General features: G+C 35.7%; 1 protein-coding gene across 1 annotated transcript; it reads right to left on the reverse strand.

The window, feature by feature from the left end:
* Window positions 1-1,757: 1,757 nt before the first annotated feature.
* On the reverse strand, window positions 1,758-18,801 carry prcp (prolylcarboxypeptidase (angiotensinase C)). Its single transcript, XM_065281632.2, has 9 exons — window positions 18,646-18,801; window positions 14,131-14,271; window positions 13,869-13,970; window positions 11,528-11,709; window positions 11,063-11,214; window positions 9,180-9,352; window positions 5,077-5,244; window positions 4,635-4,822; window positions 1,758-3,076 (listed from the first exon to the last, which is right to left on the reverse strand). The coding sequence occupies exons 3-9, from the start codon at window positions 13,962-13,964 to the stop codon at window positions 2,872-2,874; spliced, it is 1,164 nt and encodes a 387-aa protein (XP_065137704.1). The 5' UTR covers window positions 13,965-13,970; window positions 14,131-14,271; window positions 18,646-18,801; the 3' UTR covers window positions 1,758-2,871.
* Between the last annotated feature and the right edge of the window lie 1,205 nt (window positions 18,802-20,006).

Here is a 20,006-nt window from a genome sequence, read left to right on the forward strand (position 1 = left end):
TGCATAGTGTTTCCCTACAAAGTAACAATGCCAACTAGTGACCTGGTGCATTATAGAGCGTTTTTAGTCAAATCCGTAAAAACTGATATTTTTGACGCTGAGGTGAATATTCATTTATTTAACCCTCATAAGCCCCTATGTTCGTGTATTAGAGTTCCCTGGGGGTAAAAATGAAGCCAGAAATTAAAAGGGTGATTACAAAAATATATACATTTTTAATGATATAAATAATATATAATTTTTTTGTTTACTTCCCATCTATACAATAATGCTGTGTTTTGGGACATATGAAGTACTTTTGTACCTGTTTACCACTCAATTCCTCAACTAACATTACCTTGCCTGTAAAATATCAAATTTTTATGAAAAATTCACATAAATTATGATCTAAATATGATTTAAATTGTTTGTAGATATTGATCTAGATGTTATGTGTTGAATTCGCCCATTTGATGTTTAGAAAAAAAACAGTTTAATGTTACAGTTTAGGAAATAAATCATTTTGACCAGCAGATGCCCATAGAGATCCATTCATTTTACTGGATGTGGCCAACTGCTCAACATCAGTACTTTACTTAAACATTTTGTGGAATATGTAGTGTGTAGGCCACAAGAGGTATTACAATTTGTGGCAAATGTTAACGCACGTGTATTAGCCAAATGAACTATGCTTTGCAAGGCCGTACATTCGACGGTGCGTAACAAATCTGACTATATATACCCAGGGCTTAAGCATGCCCTCAGTTTTTGCATTACTGTTGTAATAAACCTGAGTACTCAACAGGCTGATAAAGTTAATTTTTAAACATCTGTGCGATTAAACCACAAATTGTTATAAATTTGTGGCAAACTATAAACATGTTGAACATGTTAAACAACTAACTTACTCTGCAAGTTCAAGCGTACCTAAGTACAGAAATACAGGCACTTAAAAAAAAACTAGCTCTTCCTATTTGAGAGGATCAATGACTTTTTTCTATTTGGTGATGCTAGTCCTACAAAAATTACACTTGACACATTTGGGGTGTTTTTTTCGGGAACAGGGTTTATCCTAGTACCAGATTAAAAGGCATGTTTGAGCTGTTTTGACTTTAAAACACCTCGTACCGAGATATATTAATATATATCAGTGCCATTGTTTTGTCTCAAGATGTAAACCAGTATTGTTTTTATTGTAAGGTTTGTTTGTAAAAAAACGTCTTAAATGTCCTAAAATAACCAAAGCCTAGTCCTGGATTAATCTATACCCTGTCCAGGAAACCGCTCCAAAAAGTTTATGGGGCGATTTTCCAGACAGGGATTATACTAGTCCTACACTAAAATAAATGTAAGAGCTGACCACACTAAAAACAACTTGCATTGACATCTTAAAATATATCAGTGCCCTTTGTGTTGCTTAAAAATGCACACAGGTAATGTTTTTAGTAAGTCATGTTTGTTAAAAGTTATTAGAGGGATTATTTTAAGGGCCTTAGTTTAATTAGGAAATATAACTAGTTTTAACAAACATGCCTTACTAAAAACATTACCTGTGTGCATTTTGAAGCAAAACAAAGGGCACTGGTGTATTTTAAGATATGTCAGTGTTCATTTTGGACATTTTAGCTCTTGAATTTATTTTAGTCTAGGACTAATCCCTGTCCGCCCTATAATATTATATGTTATAACAATAGTAAAGGCAGAAACAATGTACTGAGCACAATTTTATTTTAATGATTACAAAACACTCAATGGGATTGTTTAGGGAACAAAAAGCAAAAATCATCACTCATCCTTCCTATGACCTTCCCCAATAAAACATCCTTCTCTGCTCTCTAGCTGTGATATTAATAATAATATTAGCAGGAGGCAGCTTTCCACAGACCAGATAATGTCTAGGTACTGCTATTTAAAGAGGCAGGAGCTGTCAGCGAGTGAATGCAGGTCTGGGGAAGTCCTGCAGGTCTGCTGTTTTACACCAGATGCCTCCTGCTAGCTACTTTATTGCTCGTTGTCTGTGGTTGGGTTTTCATTAAATCACAATTGAAAAGAGATGAGGAGGAACAGAAATATAGTTTTATGTAGTTGCGTTTATTGCGTGTTAGATTGTTTTGAAGTGTTTCATGCACTTACACACACACCATTATTTCAGTAAAAACATAATACTACTACAACCAGGAGTGCAAACCATTTGTCCAAAAAACAGAATATTGGTTGTTGCATATGAAAATAATAAAAAATCTCAGATCACTTACAAAGTCCAGCTAATTTTAGTGACCACTAAGAGTTTAATCTCTAAAGTTAGGAAATAACTCCAAAAATCTAAAGACTTAATGCTTTGATAAAATACTTAAAGGAATAGCAAATCTACATTTAACTCACATATGTGTCATACGGCTTCAAAAGTCTTGAAATTTAGCCCATTGACTACTTTAATGATACTTTTATGAATCTTTTTAAAGCTTTACATCATGTGTTCACTGCATGTTTGGTTTTATAAGAGACCAGCAGACCAAACATCCTTTGTGTTCAACAGAAGAAAATCATACATTAATTTTTCTATTTTCAGTATGTTGGGTAATACATTAGGTAAACTTTTGACTTTGGCAAAATCTTGCCCCTGAGAGTTGTTTGATATTTTTGAATTCTTGAATGTAAAACTTCAAAGCCGGTATTCTTCATTTATACACACAAACAGTAAACACAATCCCAATAAAAACATTGACATGTTTTGTTCAATTTAAGTACCAACAAAGAAAAAATAATTTTGGCACAAAGCAACCAGCACTTCCAAGGCACACAGGAAGTCAATACGCCTGAAATTTTTGGTTTTTCTTAACCTGTCCAATTTCCCTCAAGTACAGTATGTTATAATCTGACCATTTCTGGTTGTCATAGTGTCCTTGCAGCCTCTTTGATCCACTTTCTAAAGTACTGCACTTCCAGTGCTCGTGTTTTAAGGCCTGAGTCTGGATCATAATTGTTGTTGTAGCGCAGATCGAGGTGATGAGCTCCTTTATCAATCATAATGGCAACCAGAGATTCAGAGATACTCTTGGTTACTCCACCACTCATCCATGGGTCAAGATCTCCATTGCTGAAAAATATGACACTTGATAAGTTTTTACCAAACATAGTATCTGTAACACCTGTTGAAAAATAATGTCTTGCACACAACATAAAAATAATTAAAAAAAATAATTACAATGTACAGTAAAGGTTTTACTTTAAAACCTAAGGTCAGTTTCAAAGACAAGTTTGTTATATATACTTATTATAAGTAACCAGGAGATTTCATGATTTTTTTTCTTTGGAGGGTTAAAATCTGTTCGTGCATATAGAAGAGTTGTAAAGATTAAAGTCTCAAACCTAAAGAGATATTCTTTCTAAAAGTGAAACGCCTCATTCAAACACACCCACACATTAAGATTAACAGAAAAGCTAAACACAAATTTAAATAACAGGATAAAGTATTTATAAAAAGCTACATTTGTATTTACATTTTTTCTTAAATAAATGACTGAATATTGAATAAAAAGCAAGCCAATACGAGAGCCCAGATTAAATGTGAACTCCTTTCTTTCAAATTCATCCTAAGGTGAAACTTCAAAAAGCTTCTTGAAAAAGTGACTGCACCTTAAATTATAAAATATAAGTTTTAAATACATTTTGGATGCTTTTAGTCACAACATAATTCCCATAGTTACAATTGTGTTATGCCATAGTTTGTATGATTTTTATTATTATTCTAATGTGGAAAAATATAAATAAAGAATTTAAGTTTTGCATAGCAAAATTATACTCAAAGATTTTTTGAGTTTTGGGTCTAAATAAACGCCATATGCTGCCATGTGGTAGACATGCTTTGCTCCTGGAGCTGATATTTCAAATATGGTAACATTTCCCTCTCACACTTGAGGTATTCAGCCAATCACAACGCACTGGATAGCTGGCCAATCAGAGCACACCATGCTTTTCAGAATGATGAGCTTTATAAAAATCGTTTCAGAAAGGTGGGGCATAGAGGAGCAACAATAGTGTATTGTATTTAAAAAATAATGTGTTTTTTTAACCATAAACTGTGTGAATTGCATTGCATTACACCAAATACAAAAAAAAATTATTTTTAGAACATATAACCCCTTTAAAACAAACCAGAAATGCTGAAAACTTTTAGAATTTAAAATGCTGTTTGAGAAATTTGGTAGAGATGTCCTTATATTTTCAACATGAACTTGCATCTGTAATATAATTTCAAAGTATGCTAGGCTAGCAGAGTTATTTTAATTTTTATTTAATTTATTGTAGGTTTTTTTTTCAAATTTGAATTAGCCTTTATTTTTACATTTTAATTTTTCATGTTCATTTTAGTTACATTTTAGTAACTTGGCTATGAGCTTTTGTATTTGTATTAGTTTTTATTTTATCTGTTACAGTAACATTGCTATTTAACGTAAATGTATTTTTATTTATATTTATATTTTAGATTTAGGTTTTATTTTGTTACTGTTAATAATTTAAGTGCCTCAACTAAAATTTTTAAGTTTTAGTGAATGAAAATAACCCTGATAGGCAGTAGACAACAAGGCAGCTCACTAGGTTTTTGAAGCAAATTACTAATTCAGAAATGTTGTCAAATCAGTCCTGAATTTTACCTGAAAATGATGTTGCTGTGAGCACTTATGTTCCTTCCACCATATACAATTTCGGCCCAATCTTTTCGTGGCCGGACTCCAAACTGGGCATAGCACTCATCAGAGAAGGCTTGGAAGTCCCATGCTTGTGGCTCAAACATGTCATTTATACCATCAGTACACATCGGCATCACCATCTCTGTACAGGCCTGCACAATGAAAGCATATGGAATGCTGAAGTTATTAAAATAGTGAACTGCTACTGAATTATGTTTATTTGATAATTAAAGATCTTTGCACGCTGTTGTCCATAATTTTTGTATGCGGTTTTTCGTATTTGCTATCCTACAAATTAGCCGTTTAATCAAACGACCCTGAAAACCTGCCTGACTGCTCACTTTGTGTACCTAGCTTATAGTTTTACACAGAAGATTATTACAAAATCAATGTGCGAAAATCTTACCTGGTAGAACCAACCCAAGATGCCAAGATTCCCAGTAGCAGTCTGTGAGGTATTGAGACACAGAGCCTCTCCTGTGTAATTGTAGTAAACCCTTACGGCCTGAGAGATACCATGCAGTAGCTGTTTATCTGATACGCCTGTGTCAAACTTGAGATGTGTGCAGACCACCTGGAAATCCCAAAAGACAGCATGTAAAATGTCAAAAGAAAATCAGAATCCAAGATGGTAGGACAACATGCTTGAGTTTTATAAATTGCACAATAAACAGCTGCTTTGTGTGACATGTTACTGCATTACAAAGGCGTAAATCATCTATTTATTTGTCAATAAGAACATTTCATATGTTTCAGTTCACATTAAAGAATGAACATTAATTTCTTGCTGTCAAAAGCCCCCATGTGCTTTACCTGTGAAATCATCTGATTTACATGTCAAATTGAGTTTTTTCCACATTTAAGGGGAAAATTGTCATTTTTGACAAGATTTGGGTTCTTTGACATGGGAATATTTATAATTAAAAAATCTAAAAAATAATAAGGAATATAAATGTGTCCAAGAAAAATTTTCTCATCCTCCGCAACAATTTTCAATCATTGTTTAAGCCATCAGTGAACTAACATTTTCAAAAAACAAAATTTATTTTTCTCTCCAGATAAAAGTTAAAATTTTGTTTGTCATAGTACCTAGACAACTGAGATGAGATTGTAAATGCATATATTAAATGTAATATCATGTTGCGTTGCGGTAATGATAACTTTTGATAATGATAATCTAAAAAATTTAAATAATTTTATAAGAAATATGTTTTAAATCCTCTAAAAATAATGGTTATAGTAAGTTCAGACCTTAATCTTATATGTGCAAAAAAAAATGGCTTAAAGTTTTTTTTATTCTGATGCTGGACACGGATTTCGTGAAAATGGACACTGGATTTCGTGAGAATCACCCTTATGCATTTGCCAGACACCGATGCATTTGCGCATTCAAGCTATTTGTTTATTTTTCAGTATGTGTCTTCCCTGGGAATCGAACCCATGACCTTTGCATTGCTAATGCAATACTGTACCAATTGATCTACAGGAATAAGAAACCTTTACAAACATCTATCTATTTATAATCAAGCTATCTGAGGAAATTAACTTATTTATCTAAAAACATTCACAAAACACTCAAGAATGTCTTTCTAAATATTTTCCAGTAGATGGAAACGTGCGTAATGAACATTAGACATGTAAAGCGCGAAGTATAGTCTGTTTTATTACGTTTGCGCAAATGTATATGTACAGTCGAACACAGACGTTTAACACATGCGCATTGCGACAAAATGCAATGCATCTCCTCGGCTACATACTACAGTCTCCTGTAGGTTCATGCACGAACTATGCGTACAATGTATGCAGGGTTTCAAAAATCCGCACTCTTCTGATGATAAAAAATTGCATCACGTGCACTGTAATGTGGCCCCTACGTTACATATACATAAAAAATGGCACATACTTTGGCCTTAAGGGATAACGTACAGCAATCTGGTTGTTTTCGGAGAACAAAACTTGATGGGCAATTTAAAGACTATGATTCAATTGCAGATTGAATTGTGAGCTTGTAAGTGGTTTTGTCTGAGTTCAAGCCAGGATGTTGCTAAGGTTCTCGTCTGAGATGGTGGTCTGTGCGCGAGATAAGCTACACGCATGTCCGAGCAGAAATGTGTCCTATGACAAAAATGGCAGTGGCTGGCCAAAGCACCTTTTCTGCTTTTCAGATGGGATTAAGCTTACACATTCATCTCCGGCAACAGATTTCCCACTCCAGAGCTTTTAAAACCCCCTTCTCCCAGTCAGTCACATAATCACATTAGCTTTGTCATTAAAAAGCCTCCTCTTTGCACCCGTTGCCTAAACTGCTTTAGCCACCCATAGGGGTTGAATACATTATCAGATTTGAGGGGGGAAAGAAAACTACTCAAGAGTAAACCATCTGAGTCTACACAATCTGCATACTAAAATTTATAGGCAACAAGCTAAGTTACCAACAAAGAAAGTATAGAACAGCCTTAAAAAATAATACGCTTTTCTGAATTTAAATATAAGTAAATGATTAGAATATTTAATCAAAAACCTTGAATGAAATAATAGTCTAATAGTGCTAATAAAACAATAATTTCTCTTCTGTATTCTCAAACATATTCAATGTATGAAAATAAAGATGTTTTCATGAGTCAATAAACATGTTTACATCCACACTACTCTCTGACTTACACTAAACAAAAGCTTAAATCTCAGGGTGACATAATAATAAACCTTTATGAATATTAATGAACACATTTGCATTCTGAAGCAAATGAGCGCACCAACTCACTTTGAGGGCCCTATTTTAACGATCTAAGCGCATTGTCTAAAGCGCACAGCGCAACATCTAAATGGGCGTGTCCGAATCCACTTTTGCTAATTTAACGACGGGAAAAATGGATTTTGCGCCGAGCGCATGGTCGAAAAGGGTAGGTCCTATTGTAATGGGAGTATTTTGGGCGTAACGTGCAATAAACCAATGAGAGTCTCTGCTCTCATCCCCTTTAAAAGCTAGTTGCGCTGGCGTTATGTCTAATCCCTATTTAAATGACGGACTTTGTAAACTGAAAAAATAAGCGGAGGAAGAAGATCCCCAGTTTAAGATTAATGTTAAATAATTGTGTTGTTTTTCACTTGTATTGAAATTGTTATTTTTTTATCAAAACCTTTAAAACCCGTTTTCTTTTAGTCATGGAAGTAAAAAGCAGGCTTGTAATTGCTTTTAATGTATGGCTATCCAATATCATCAAAAAATTATTTACAAGCATGTAAGATAAGGTTTGTACTCTAAAAATACTTTATTTGTAACAAACAGGAGATAAAGAAATTACAAACGGCTCTCCTCACGTTTCAGCACTTTGGACAGCGTTTTTTTTTAGCAAAGAGTTTTTTTAAGCATTACTTAAAAATGTTTCTCATCTCACCATATCCACAGGTACAGAGTCATCATATACAATAAATCCGTGAGGTAGCATTAAAAAAAAAACATTTAAAAACAGACGCATTTGTTTAAAGCAAAGCATTTATTTACTTAGCAGGCTGCAGGTGAAGCAGCTCTTTGCGCCTTCTAACGTCTCATAATCTGTCCTCATTTATGTCCAAGAGATTCAATAATAATCTTTTACATTCAATCCTTTAATCTTTCATATTTAAAAGCATTTTTGTGCTGCTGCGCATTATGTACCTTGTGATAAGCAAACCCGCGTTGTCCTCCCGTGTTTAGGCGCATTTTACTAATGCGCTCTTTAAATAACATAAAACACATTGCGCCATTGACTTTAGACTTTAGACCAGGTTTTTGTTGGTCAATGGCGTAGTCTATTTTAGTTGCCTCAAAATAGCAACGCGCCAACAATGCGCCTGAACACACCTCGTTTTCAGACCAGAACGCCCATGGGCGCAAAAGGGGGCGCAAATGCAATTGCTATTTAAACAACGCGGCGCTAAACGTGAAAATTAGGGTGGAAACTAGCGAAAGACACTTGCGTCGCGCATTGCGCTGCATTGCGCCGGGTGTAAGATAGAGCCCTGAGTGTTTCAGAGATGAGTCAGCATTAAAGCAACACTATGTAGTTTCCAAGTAAAAATGAATGACAGCGCCCCCATGTGGTTGAAAAGCGCAACAGTGCCTATTATCAGACACTCTTCTGCAGGCAGGGGGAGGGGCGGGGCTGTGTTTCCTACCCTCCACCGCCACTTTCAGAGTGTGCTTGTAGCAGCTAGGAGGTTGCTCAGGTTGCAGCAACAGTACAATTTGTCCAGTTAAAAGTTGTTCTATCACTGAAATAATTTTAGAGACATTATTTAAAGGTAAAAAAACTACATAGTGTTGCTTTAATGAGGAAATCATTTGAGCAGCTCAATTTTTGTAGTATTGTATTTACCTGAATTTCCATTTCAATTCTTTCATTTCAAAGTCTTTTATTTTATTTTATTGTGTTTTATGATGTTTATTGCGACCTAAAATGGCCGACTCCCTGATCAGCCCTGACTACTGGACAAGGGAGCTGACAGAGCTCCAGACAAAGTTTCTTGTACCTCAACAGGCCAGCGTGGGAGCGGCTGCAGGAAGTTGGCTTCATATGGATAGTCCACCATGGCTAAATTCACCCAGGTTTCCTGAAGCCATGCCTTGAATCCGTAGACATCCTCTTGACTCTTTAAAGAAGAACAAAGTCCAAACTCCTGAGACAGCCACTGCAGACCCTCACCTACAGGAAAACAATCAGATGAGTCTACAAAAACAAGACTTAGTAATCCAAAAATAAATGACAAATTGACAGTTTTAAAACAACTTTTTTAATAAAAAAAAGCCTGAATGACTTTATCGCAGGACACTTAAAAGAAACTGTGTGATGCATGCAGTGGCCAAAGAAGCAACAGGTCTAACACAGTGGTGGCTGGTAAACAATCTTTTGGGGTGGGCACAATGACCTGAAAATCTTTTAAAAAGTGTTTTTGAACAATACCATTAAGGTATACTACAGTATTTTCGACAGTTTACCAATTTACTATACTTAATACTACTAAATATTAGCCTGGGTTTCCTCATGCTGCCTTGCGCGCAGATTTTTTCACGCTGCAAGTCTAGCATGGAAACTATGGACCTATTTTGCCCCTGAAATAGGGAACCAATCACAGAACGGGGAGGGGACAGCAAGACGATGACGACGTCTATGCGACACAGCGATTGGCTATGAGCTGTGTAAAGACGCATTTGATAGACATTCGTAGAGCCCGATAAACAGCATAGGGAACCAATCACAGAACGGGGAGGGGGCACTAAGACGATGACGACGTCTATGCGACACAGCGATTGGCTATGAGCTGTGTAAAGACGCATTTGATAGACATTCGTAGAGCCCGATAAACAGCATAGGGAACCAATCACAGAACGGGGAGGGGGCACTAAGACGATGACGACGTCTATGCAACACACCGATTGGCTATAAGCTATGTACAGGCGCATCTGATAGACATTTGTAGCGCCCAATAAACAGCTCTGGGCATTCGTAAACCACGCCTCAAATACGAGAAAATAAACATGTGGTTCCCAGACCACGTCTCATTCTCTATGAGACTGGTCTGGTGTTAGCCAGGCTAACTAAATATAATAGTACATTACAATTTACAGTTTCCTATAGTAAAAACTAAAGTGTACTACAGTATTACAGATAGTAAATACAATAACAGACATTACTTAAGCAGTGCACTGATTATAATGGGTTTGCATTGCTCATGTCTTGGTGGTATCACACTGTACGAAGGACGAGTAATGCTGGCATCGTCGATCATTGACCGCTGCCGTGAATTTGTAAAAAGTTTTATCTTTATAGAAAACACTGAAACTTGGTGGGTGTACTGTCGTTATGTTCAGTACCAGGAATTTTTAAGTGAGAAAGAGAATCGTCCAATCACATGAGGTCATGCAAAAAGAATATTAATACGCCATCAACAAAAGTGGGTGGTCCGGGGCGCACAGAGGTGTGCCCCATTGCCGGTCTGACACAAGCCAATCAGAGAGCAGCCTGAGGTCACCTGCCAGCCGAAAGTTTGTGTACCTACATAGACACTCATTTGTCTGGTGCCCTGCATGTGGAATATACATAAACACAAACTACAGAAATAAAAACTGCAGAAATACAAACTAATAAAATTGCTAATAATACTTTTAAGAAATGCTAGCATGACTACTATTTGAAAAGTGCGAATAAATGATTTTGCAAAATATAATGTACTTATGTTAACTGTTTAATCAGTCGTCTTCTGTGGATAATTCGGAGGGTGGCGCCCCTGCACCCTCTATTGACCAGCCGCCACTGGTCTAACATCTAAAAAGCTAAACTAGTCGACTATTGTTAAAATGCATTCGGTAATCGAGTAATCATGCGACAAGCAGCACAGACATCACATTAGCCAACCTGTCGCCGTGATGCTATCAATAGCCGCCCAGGACTTCCTGATGTTGCTGCTACAGTGAACACCACTGTTAGTGAAATCACGGGTGACCACTTGGTAAAAACCACCACAGGGCACAATGAACTGCCAGATAGGAGCAGATGAAGCAAGAGCTCTGAAATATATAAAGAGAAATTCACATAACAATAAAACAAAAAATAAAGACACAAAATTAATACCCCTTATGCTCTTCATTCCTCAATATTTTTGTAAATGTAGATAGCCTGTACATCTGCCTCACGGATAGAATAAACTGACCTCTAAAACCACTTTTTGTTTATTCAATGCTTTATTCATCCTCCATAATAATCCTGGTTAATATCTTTAAATAAACTTTATTTAAAACTTTTATGGCAAATATTACCCTTTTTAATTGGGTAATGATTTTATTAGAAAAACATTAATGCAAAATGCATTAATATCCTTACCCAACGACAGCACTGGGATACTTCATCCTCAACCAGGCGGCCAGCATTCCTCCATAAGAGCCACCAATGGCGATGACTGGACTGGTCTGTGCACCCGGGACGCTTTCTTTCAGAGCTTTGATTAAAACCGCAAAGTCAGCTAATGCCTGTTCTGAGGTCAGGTAGTTCAGATACTTTGCATTCTGAAGAACGGGACAATTACACAAATAAGGTTAATTCTCCGATAGCTACGACCAGGGCAGGACTTAACAGGGTGGAGGCCCCTGGGCTTGAATAAATTTTGGGCCCTACATTATCAGAACAAAAGGTACAAAGGCTGTCACTGGGACGGTACCCTTTAAATGGGTCCTAATATTTACCATTTAGGTACAGATATAGGTAAATTTTTACCCATTATATGCACTCTTTAGGTACAAAGGTGTACTATTTGAAAGGGTACCACCCCAGTGACAGTTTGTGTAAATTATCTTCTGAGAGTGCACATACAGTAAACAACCTAAAATAAAAAATATATCATAGAACTACATTTTAGGGAAGTTTCCCGACAGGGTTTAGATTAATCCAGCACTAGGCCTATTGCTAGGTTATATTAGGGCATTCAAGTAGTTTTTACAAACAAACCTTACAAAAACATCACTGGTGTGCGTCTTGAGACAAAACAATGGCAATGATATATGTTAAGATATATCAGTGCAAAATGTGTTTAAATTAAGACAGATCAAACATGCATTTTAGTCTTGGACTAGGATAAGACCTGACTAGGAAACTGCCCCTATATCTCTAAAGCAGAACATAAGCCCCGTCTAAAATTAAATCATGTATTTTAGGGATGTCACAAATCCAAATTAATCATGCACATTAAAAAATGCCCCATAACAACATTTAAAATCATTATGTTAGACTTAGCTTAAGAAGAGAATGATATGTTTTGATTAACATTCACCTTATTACACACCATATAATGTTATAAACATAATCAACAAGCGTATTTTGTGCATATAGCCTAAGTGGTGCAGTGAAAAGAAAATATTTTAGGATATTATTTAATAATTATGACAAGACCATCATGTAATACACAAAAACCAAAGTGGAGAAGATGATCATTAATTAATTTTGCGTCTGATATGAACGTAATACATTAATACTTTGAACGTAGATATAAAAATGAACACTTTTCAGAAGTTTAAACTGTGATTCTGTTAGCAAACATGCTGAAAGAGAAACTACAGGAAAGTTAGTCTAGCTAGCTAGTGGATTATATCAAAAGCATCAGGACATCAACATGGCCATGATTTAGTAAATCCTCACCTCCAAATGAAGTAATAAACTGGACTGATGATTTAAATGTTGATATAATAATGTGCGTTGTTAACTCTCCGGATTTTGTTATGTTTCGTAGCCCTGCTCCACTCGTTCACTTTTCCACAGAAACTGTTTGGTTACAGGGTCGTGTGAGCTGCAGACTTCGAGCAGATTGGATTTCATTTGGCGCTACGCAGACCGCTTGGTGATGATGTCGAAGTACCGCGAGAGCGATTAGAAAGCAGACTTCTCCGTGTGAGCTCTCGCGGTACTCTGATGTAATTTTTTGGCTGTTGTTGAACCACGTGAATACACCCGTCTGCTTTACAATCACTTTGCGCCGTGATAATTTGATTTCATATAATGATCGGATCGCGCAGTGCCGCATGAAGTTAAATGTACCAAATATCAAATAGCGGACTGTATATGAGGTTCAACCCGCCAAAGTAGCAAGTGGAGCATGCGAATGGTGAGTGATTCAGATGTCAATTTATGAATGAAAGTGTCAAGGGTTTGTCACACACTGTTAAGTATTTTCACGCTTTTTTAAATGGGTATACGGAAATCCTTGACCATTACTAGTGGATATACTGCGTATACCTGCTGCGTATCACGTTAGATTACAAACAAACAAGAAAAAACAGAGTAACAAGACCTACTCTAGTAATCTTTCATACGGAGCGCTTCATTTTCGCGTTGCTCTTTCTCGTTATCTGTAAAGCTTATTTATGACTCTCATTTCGCGTATTCGCTATTATACTAGCATCTATGGGTTTCAAAAGCAGTAAACGCAGGGCGTCATATTCAGCACCAAGATGACTGACATATATATATTAACGAATTAAATGCAGCACCAAACAATTCCGCACCAACCATAGGCTGTAAAATAATAAATGAAAACGACTGAACAAATCAAACGAACGCAAGCCGGCACGGAGGCCCCTATTGGCCGGGGCCCCTGGGCTCAAGCCCAATCAAGCCCAATGGTAAGTCCGGCCATGGCTACGACACACGTATCGCTCTACGTTTGTGGACTTACGCTGTAGGATTTCTCTCCGAATGGCATGGACTCTCCGTAGTAGCGATGTTCGGCAAACACCAGCATGGCTCTCAGCTCCTCGGCCACATCCCACATGAAACCCTTGGAAAAATCCGATTATTAAGAATACTTTAATAAAACATTCATCATGGATGGTAACTTTTTATTTACTAAAGTGAACTTGCTTTCTACTTATTGGACCCAAAGCAACATTAACATCAATGCATCCTCACATTACAGAGGTTTTCATTATTGATCTTACAGTGTTGTTACAGAACCAGGTGATGTCTCCTTCATTGCCGGTGTAAAACAGGATTGGGTCTCCTTTTTTCTTCCAATGCTGATCATTGAGAAGATACCTCTGCTTGAATGTGCCATTCTCCAAAAACCCAAAATGATCGATCTGTAATAAAATCAATAACAGGAAAAATATTTTATTATGATAAATACATCTTATAAAAAGGGTTGCAAGGAATCCGTGCATGCAAAAAATAACAAATGCAATTCCTAATAAGCCAAGAGTTATCAGCAGGGTAATGAGCCAAAAACCAGACCAGTTTAAAGCCTGATTTGAACTTTATGATAAGATATTAGTCTGATTTTATGTTATTAAAGTGTAATCCTGACAAACAGTTTCGGAGACTTTTATCATTCCTCATTCAAGCAAAAAGCAGCTACATGACTGAAAAATAGCCGTAAAGGATGGGCCTCTCCAGCATTCCTGTCCGTACCGTACAGTAATAACACTAGTACACTGTCTTTATTCCTGGGTGTTCCCGGGAATCTTCTGGCCCTGAGCCACCTCGTATTGTTGAGTGTTAAATCTCAGAGCAGGATGGAGGGACAATTAGGCTCAATTTGTATTAAAATCTATTGCCAGCGTCAGGGATGCCACATTAGTTCCGGTTTCAGCAGGACTGTGATATCCTTTCATTCGGTCCAGGGTTTGTCCACTGTCCTCTACAATTTCCATAAACTCTTCAAGTTTGAGGGAATGAGTAAAACGACTGTTAAAATATCTTCCCAGAGCTGCAATGCTGTTTTCTTTTAGTTCTCATCTTGAATCCCACCCAACACTTAATAAAGAATGTTCTCGCTAGTGTTTTGTTTTGTTGTAAATACGCTCTTTCTCCTTGCGCCGGCCACAAAAGAGGCAGAAATTTTATGAGCCAGTGACAGCAAAAGGACTCCGAGTGCTGACAGCTACATTCATTCAACAGCAGTTAGATCCTGGCTCCAGGTCAAATGAGTGTCAGCTATATTCACACGCTTTAGGGAGTTATTTTGTGTACGCCGATAAAAACAAAACGCTAAAAAAGATAAACAATGTACATGATTTTTGCATTTTATAAATTTGTGTCTCTGAAAACCCAGGTAGACATTTACTTTTTTTCTACATAAAATTATCTTACTTAATGTAAAGCTTTTCTGTGGAAATATACCCTTGATATCTTTAGTATTAACTGAGTAAGGTCAAGTCAAAGATTGAAATCAAACTTTGATGCTCCAAATCTCTAAAGACTGATTTTTACAGGCAGGGTCACATATTACAATAAATATATAACAAGATGTTAGGTTATGTTTAGGTTATGTGTCATATTTTGTACAGTTAACAACTTGTGAAGCATTTTATGTTTTTAGAACAACTTACATGTTCAAATTTTTATTATAAAATATACATGTTTTATTTTGTTTTGAAATTAGGTTGTGAAAGTATATTGTGGAAACATTTTTATAAGCTTTAAAATGACCAAACATTTAGTATTATTTAAAAGAAACACAATCTTTACTGTAAAACAAGTATGGAGATTTTAGCTTCAGGACTATTAAATAAACCAGAGGTTCAGTTCAAAATTGTGCAGCGCCATCTTTTGGTGGTTTTATTTCTCTGGCACATACAGCCATGAAAAATTAAGAGACTTCAGTTTTGAATTTAATAATCATTTCTAGATGTATTGTGACCATTTCAGTCTGTTGAATTTCAACAAAAGCAAATATCTAGATAACAGCATGACAAGACCTATTAAAGATGTGACTAAAAATTAGGGTTTTCCCCAAAAAAATATTTTCCTAAAATTCATGTATAAAAATAAAGGGTATCCCACACAATATTAACTTGCAAAAGATGAAAATATTTATTGTGACGTTTCGATCACAAGATCTTCCTCAGGCATACATGTAAAAACATTAGTATTTTGTTAAAACACTGCATCTTTTTTGATATTTTGACCATGTTTTCCCCATTTAAATTTAAATAAAACATTATTTGTATTAAGAATTTGGCAGAAATGTTATCATACATAAACCAAAAATTATAATTTTACTCAAATTTTTTCCATGTTTAAGTGCTATAATTGGGTCCCCAGTGCTTCTATCAACCTAGAAAATGTGAAAAAAATCAACCCAGTAAATTAGTTTTGGTAAACCATTCTCTGCAAGCATGTGAAAAATATAGGTCATTGAAATTCTGCTCCCCTTGTGATGTCAGAAGGGGATACCACCACTTAATCTGCACTATCCAACCACAGCACTGCCATTTTGTGCAGAGATCAACTCATTTGCAGGTTAAAAGACACCCAACAACGGCACATTTATGCTCACACCTACAAAGTGGCAATTTTAACATGATATAATAAATTATCTATATGGTTTTTGAGCTAAAACTTCACATATGTACTCTGGGGACATCAAAGATTTATTTGACATCTTAAAAACTTCTTGTGAAATGTCCCCTTTAAACACCTATAAATAGTAAATCTAGAAAAACTGAAAGGGACCATTAAAATGGTCTTTTAATTTTTTGCTGCGGCTATAATATTAGTTTTCTCAGTTTTACTGTTATTAATAATGCCTATTATTATACAACAGGACAATATTTTAAACTAAGGCAGCAAATATAACTCAAATATAACCCTGAAATAGGAAGGTTGTGATCAAATCACATGTCATCATCCTACTTCCTGTTTCTATGTTAAAATATAAATGATGTCACATGACTCTTTTTCTATTTTAACATGTTGCCCAAAATCCTCTATTAGGCTGTTTTATGAACAAGAGAACACAATATAGCCTTAGTACATGTAAACTATATAAGCAAATATGTAGATTTTAATGGATAAGTTTGAGTTGATGAAGTTTGAAAGTTTAATGAGTGTTTTTAACCAAAACAAGTTCAATTAATGTTTTTACATTTTGCATTTCTTACGGATTCATGAAACGGGTGCATGTGTTTACAAAAACATGTTTTCCTTAAAGGAATAGTTCATTTTCTTAAAAGAAAAATCCAGATAATTTACTCACCACCATGTCATCCAAAATGTTGATGTCTTTCTTTGTTCAGTCGAGAAGAAATTATGTTTTTTGAGGAAAACATTTCAGGATTTTTCTCATTTTAATGGACTTTAATAGAGCCCAACATTTAATACTTAACTCAACACATGACAGTTTTTTTCAACGGAGTTTCAAAGAACTATAAACGATCCCAAACGATGCATAAGGGTCTTATCTAGCAAAACGATTGTCATTTTTGACAAGAAAAATAAAAAATGTGCACGTTTAAAGCACAACTTCTCGTCTAGAACCGGTCGTGATGCGCCAGCGTGACCCCACACAATACGTCATGACGTCAAGAGGTCACAGAGGACGAACGCGAGACTCCGCCCCAGTGTTTACAAGCGTCTTGCAAGAGGACCGTTCCTACGTTGTTGTATGTCAACTGATACTAATTAATGTCTTTGTGTCAGTTTATTGTTTACAATGGTCCGCAAATGTGCGTTTTATTTATGTAACACGTGACCTCCCTACGTCACTCCGCATTTACGCTAGGTCGCGCTGGACCGGACCTAGACGAGAAGTTGTGCTTTAAAAGTGCATATTTTTCTTGTCAAAAATGACAATCGTTTCGCTAGATAAGACCCTTATGCCTCGTTTGGGATCGTTTAGAGTCCTTTGAAACTCCGTTGAAAAAAACTGTTAAGTGTTGAGTTAAGTATTAAATGTTGGGCTCTATTAAAGTCCATTAAAATGAGAAAAATCCTGCAATGTTTTCCTCAAAAAACATAATTTCTTCTGGACTGAACAAAGAAAGACATCAACATTTTGGATGACATGGTGGTGAGTAAATTATCTGGATTTTCTTTTAAGAAAATGGAATATTCCTTTAACCGGCAAGAAAAGCTAAAAGTATATCCATAAAACAACTGTTTAACAAACAGAATAAAAAAACATCAGATTACAGCCAGAGTCCGGCTGAAATGTGAAATAATAAACCACATGGAATATAAACCCAAAACAACATTTCACTTCCCGAATTTCTGTCTAGTTTGTTCTCATTTTCTTTGTAATTCTTTTTAAAAGCCTCGTCTTTACTACAAATCAAAGCTGCTCTAATTTGAAGCACACCAAGTGCTGACAATAGCAAAACCAAGACAATAAGAAAGTAAGGAAATGGCCTAATCATCCTGAGGGCTCAGAGGATGAGCCGAGCACACACAGTAAAACAATGGCCATCACTTCAGTCTGCACAGGTCAAGCAGTCATTTGGCTCACAGTACGACCTTACAGGCAGGGTTGTTTTGTCTAAAGTAAGACGCGGGGTTTTCCTGTGTCAGCCTTTCACACGAACAGCATGTGAAACAGGCAGATCATTTCTTTAGGCTGAGATGTAAATTATTAATATTGTGCACCAATAGCATTTCTGTCAATAATTACACCAAAACTGTCAAAAAAAATAGACAAACAATATCACTTGAAAAAATAAGTGTAAAGGACTTCTCACTTTTTCACTTTCGGTTCAACAACAAAAAATCCCTTCAGGCAGAAAGCCAGTATCATGATACGTCCCTGAAGGCAAAGCCAAGCCTAGAAATCTTATAGTTGTGCTGTTATTCTGTGGGGGCTGAAAGGAAAAGGAAATTTCCTACAGACACAAAGCAGAACGCAGAGATTATCCACACATAAAATAAAGGAAATCCTTAAAGGAAGCCGAGTAGTAAGTTAATGAGAAACCATGGGAAGTTTAAACTGCTGCCAGCTGGAAAATAACACAATGTGATAACAATATGTTACAAGTTTTATGCTTTCCTTACTCATACTGTCTGTGCTAAACAATATACACAAGATATGAGTGGAAAAGTAAGGGTGTGTGTATACAGACATGATCAATCATAAGATTTCTCAAATAAACAAGAAAAATATTAACAGGATTTTCAGATTTATTAGTCAACCACTGAACTAATGACCAGGTAGAAATAGGTAAGACTAAATTACATTCCTTAACATTAGTAAATGTATTAGTTAACTTGAACTTACAAATGATATTTACAGCATTGATATTTGTTGATGTTAAAACCAATACAAAAGTTCACTGCTTGTTTGTTACTTCACTGTGCAAACTAACAGATACAACTTTTGGTTTTAAAGATTGTGTTAGTAAATGATGAAGTTAACATTACCTAAAATTAACAAATGTTGTAAAAGTATTGTTCATTGTTAGACTATGCAATTGGCTAACTCTTCCAGAACTAAAGTCTCAATGTAAATATGAGATAGGAGCATCAAAGTTTGACTTCGTTCATCGATTTCTATCTTTGACATGACCTTACTCGGTCAATATTAAAGATAACAAGATTATATTTTCAAAAGATGATCTTTACTTTATATAAGACGATTTTATGTAGAAAACAACAGGCTCGGTCACATCAAGCAGGATTATTTCTTTTGTTTCTTTCGACTAACTGCATGTTTGAGTAATTTCCAAGTGCAACAACATAACGTGCTTCCGTATTGCAAGCACGTGAGCAGCGCAGTGGCTTATGGTTGATGTAGTTTAAAAATGATTATTCTATTAAGAAAGTTTAACTTGCATAAAAGCAAAAAAAACCTCTTGATAAAACCCTCCTTTAATTTGTTTGTACTGATTAAAAAATCCTTTATGAGTCTCTTAAAACAAATGTTTAAAAAAGTCTGAAAACATCTCTTATATTGGGAAAAATCTTGAATCTTGATTATAATTGTCTAGATCTTATGGAAATGGAAATGTATATATTTTTTCTTTATATATATAAATTATTATTCAAATTATTTATGCTAATTTTTGAGCCATTTTCCACAACTAATTCTAAAAAAAGAATTCACTTC

Source organism: Paramisgurnus dabryanus, chromosome 8, assembly GCF_030506205.2.
Source record: "Paramisgurnus dabryanus chromosome 8, PD_genome_1.1, whole genome shotgun sequence".
NCBI lineage: Eukaryota > Metazoa > Chordata > Actinopteri > Cypriniformes > Cobitidae > Paramisgurnus > Paramisgurnus dabryanus.

Coding starts and splice junctions, on each gene's coding strand:
- prcp (XM_065281632.2), bottom strand. CDS start 13,964: ATGTGGGATGTGGCCGAGGAGCTGAGAGCCATGCTGGTGTTTGCCGAA. Junction 11,215..11,527: donor TATCCCAGTGCTGTCGTTGG/GTAAGGATATTA, acceptor TATATATTTCAG/AGCTCTTGCTTCATCTGCTC. Junction 9,353..11,062: donor TGATAGCATCACGGCGACAG/GTTGGCTAATGT, acceptor GTTTTCCTGTAG/GTGAGGGTCTGCAGTGGCTG.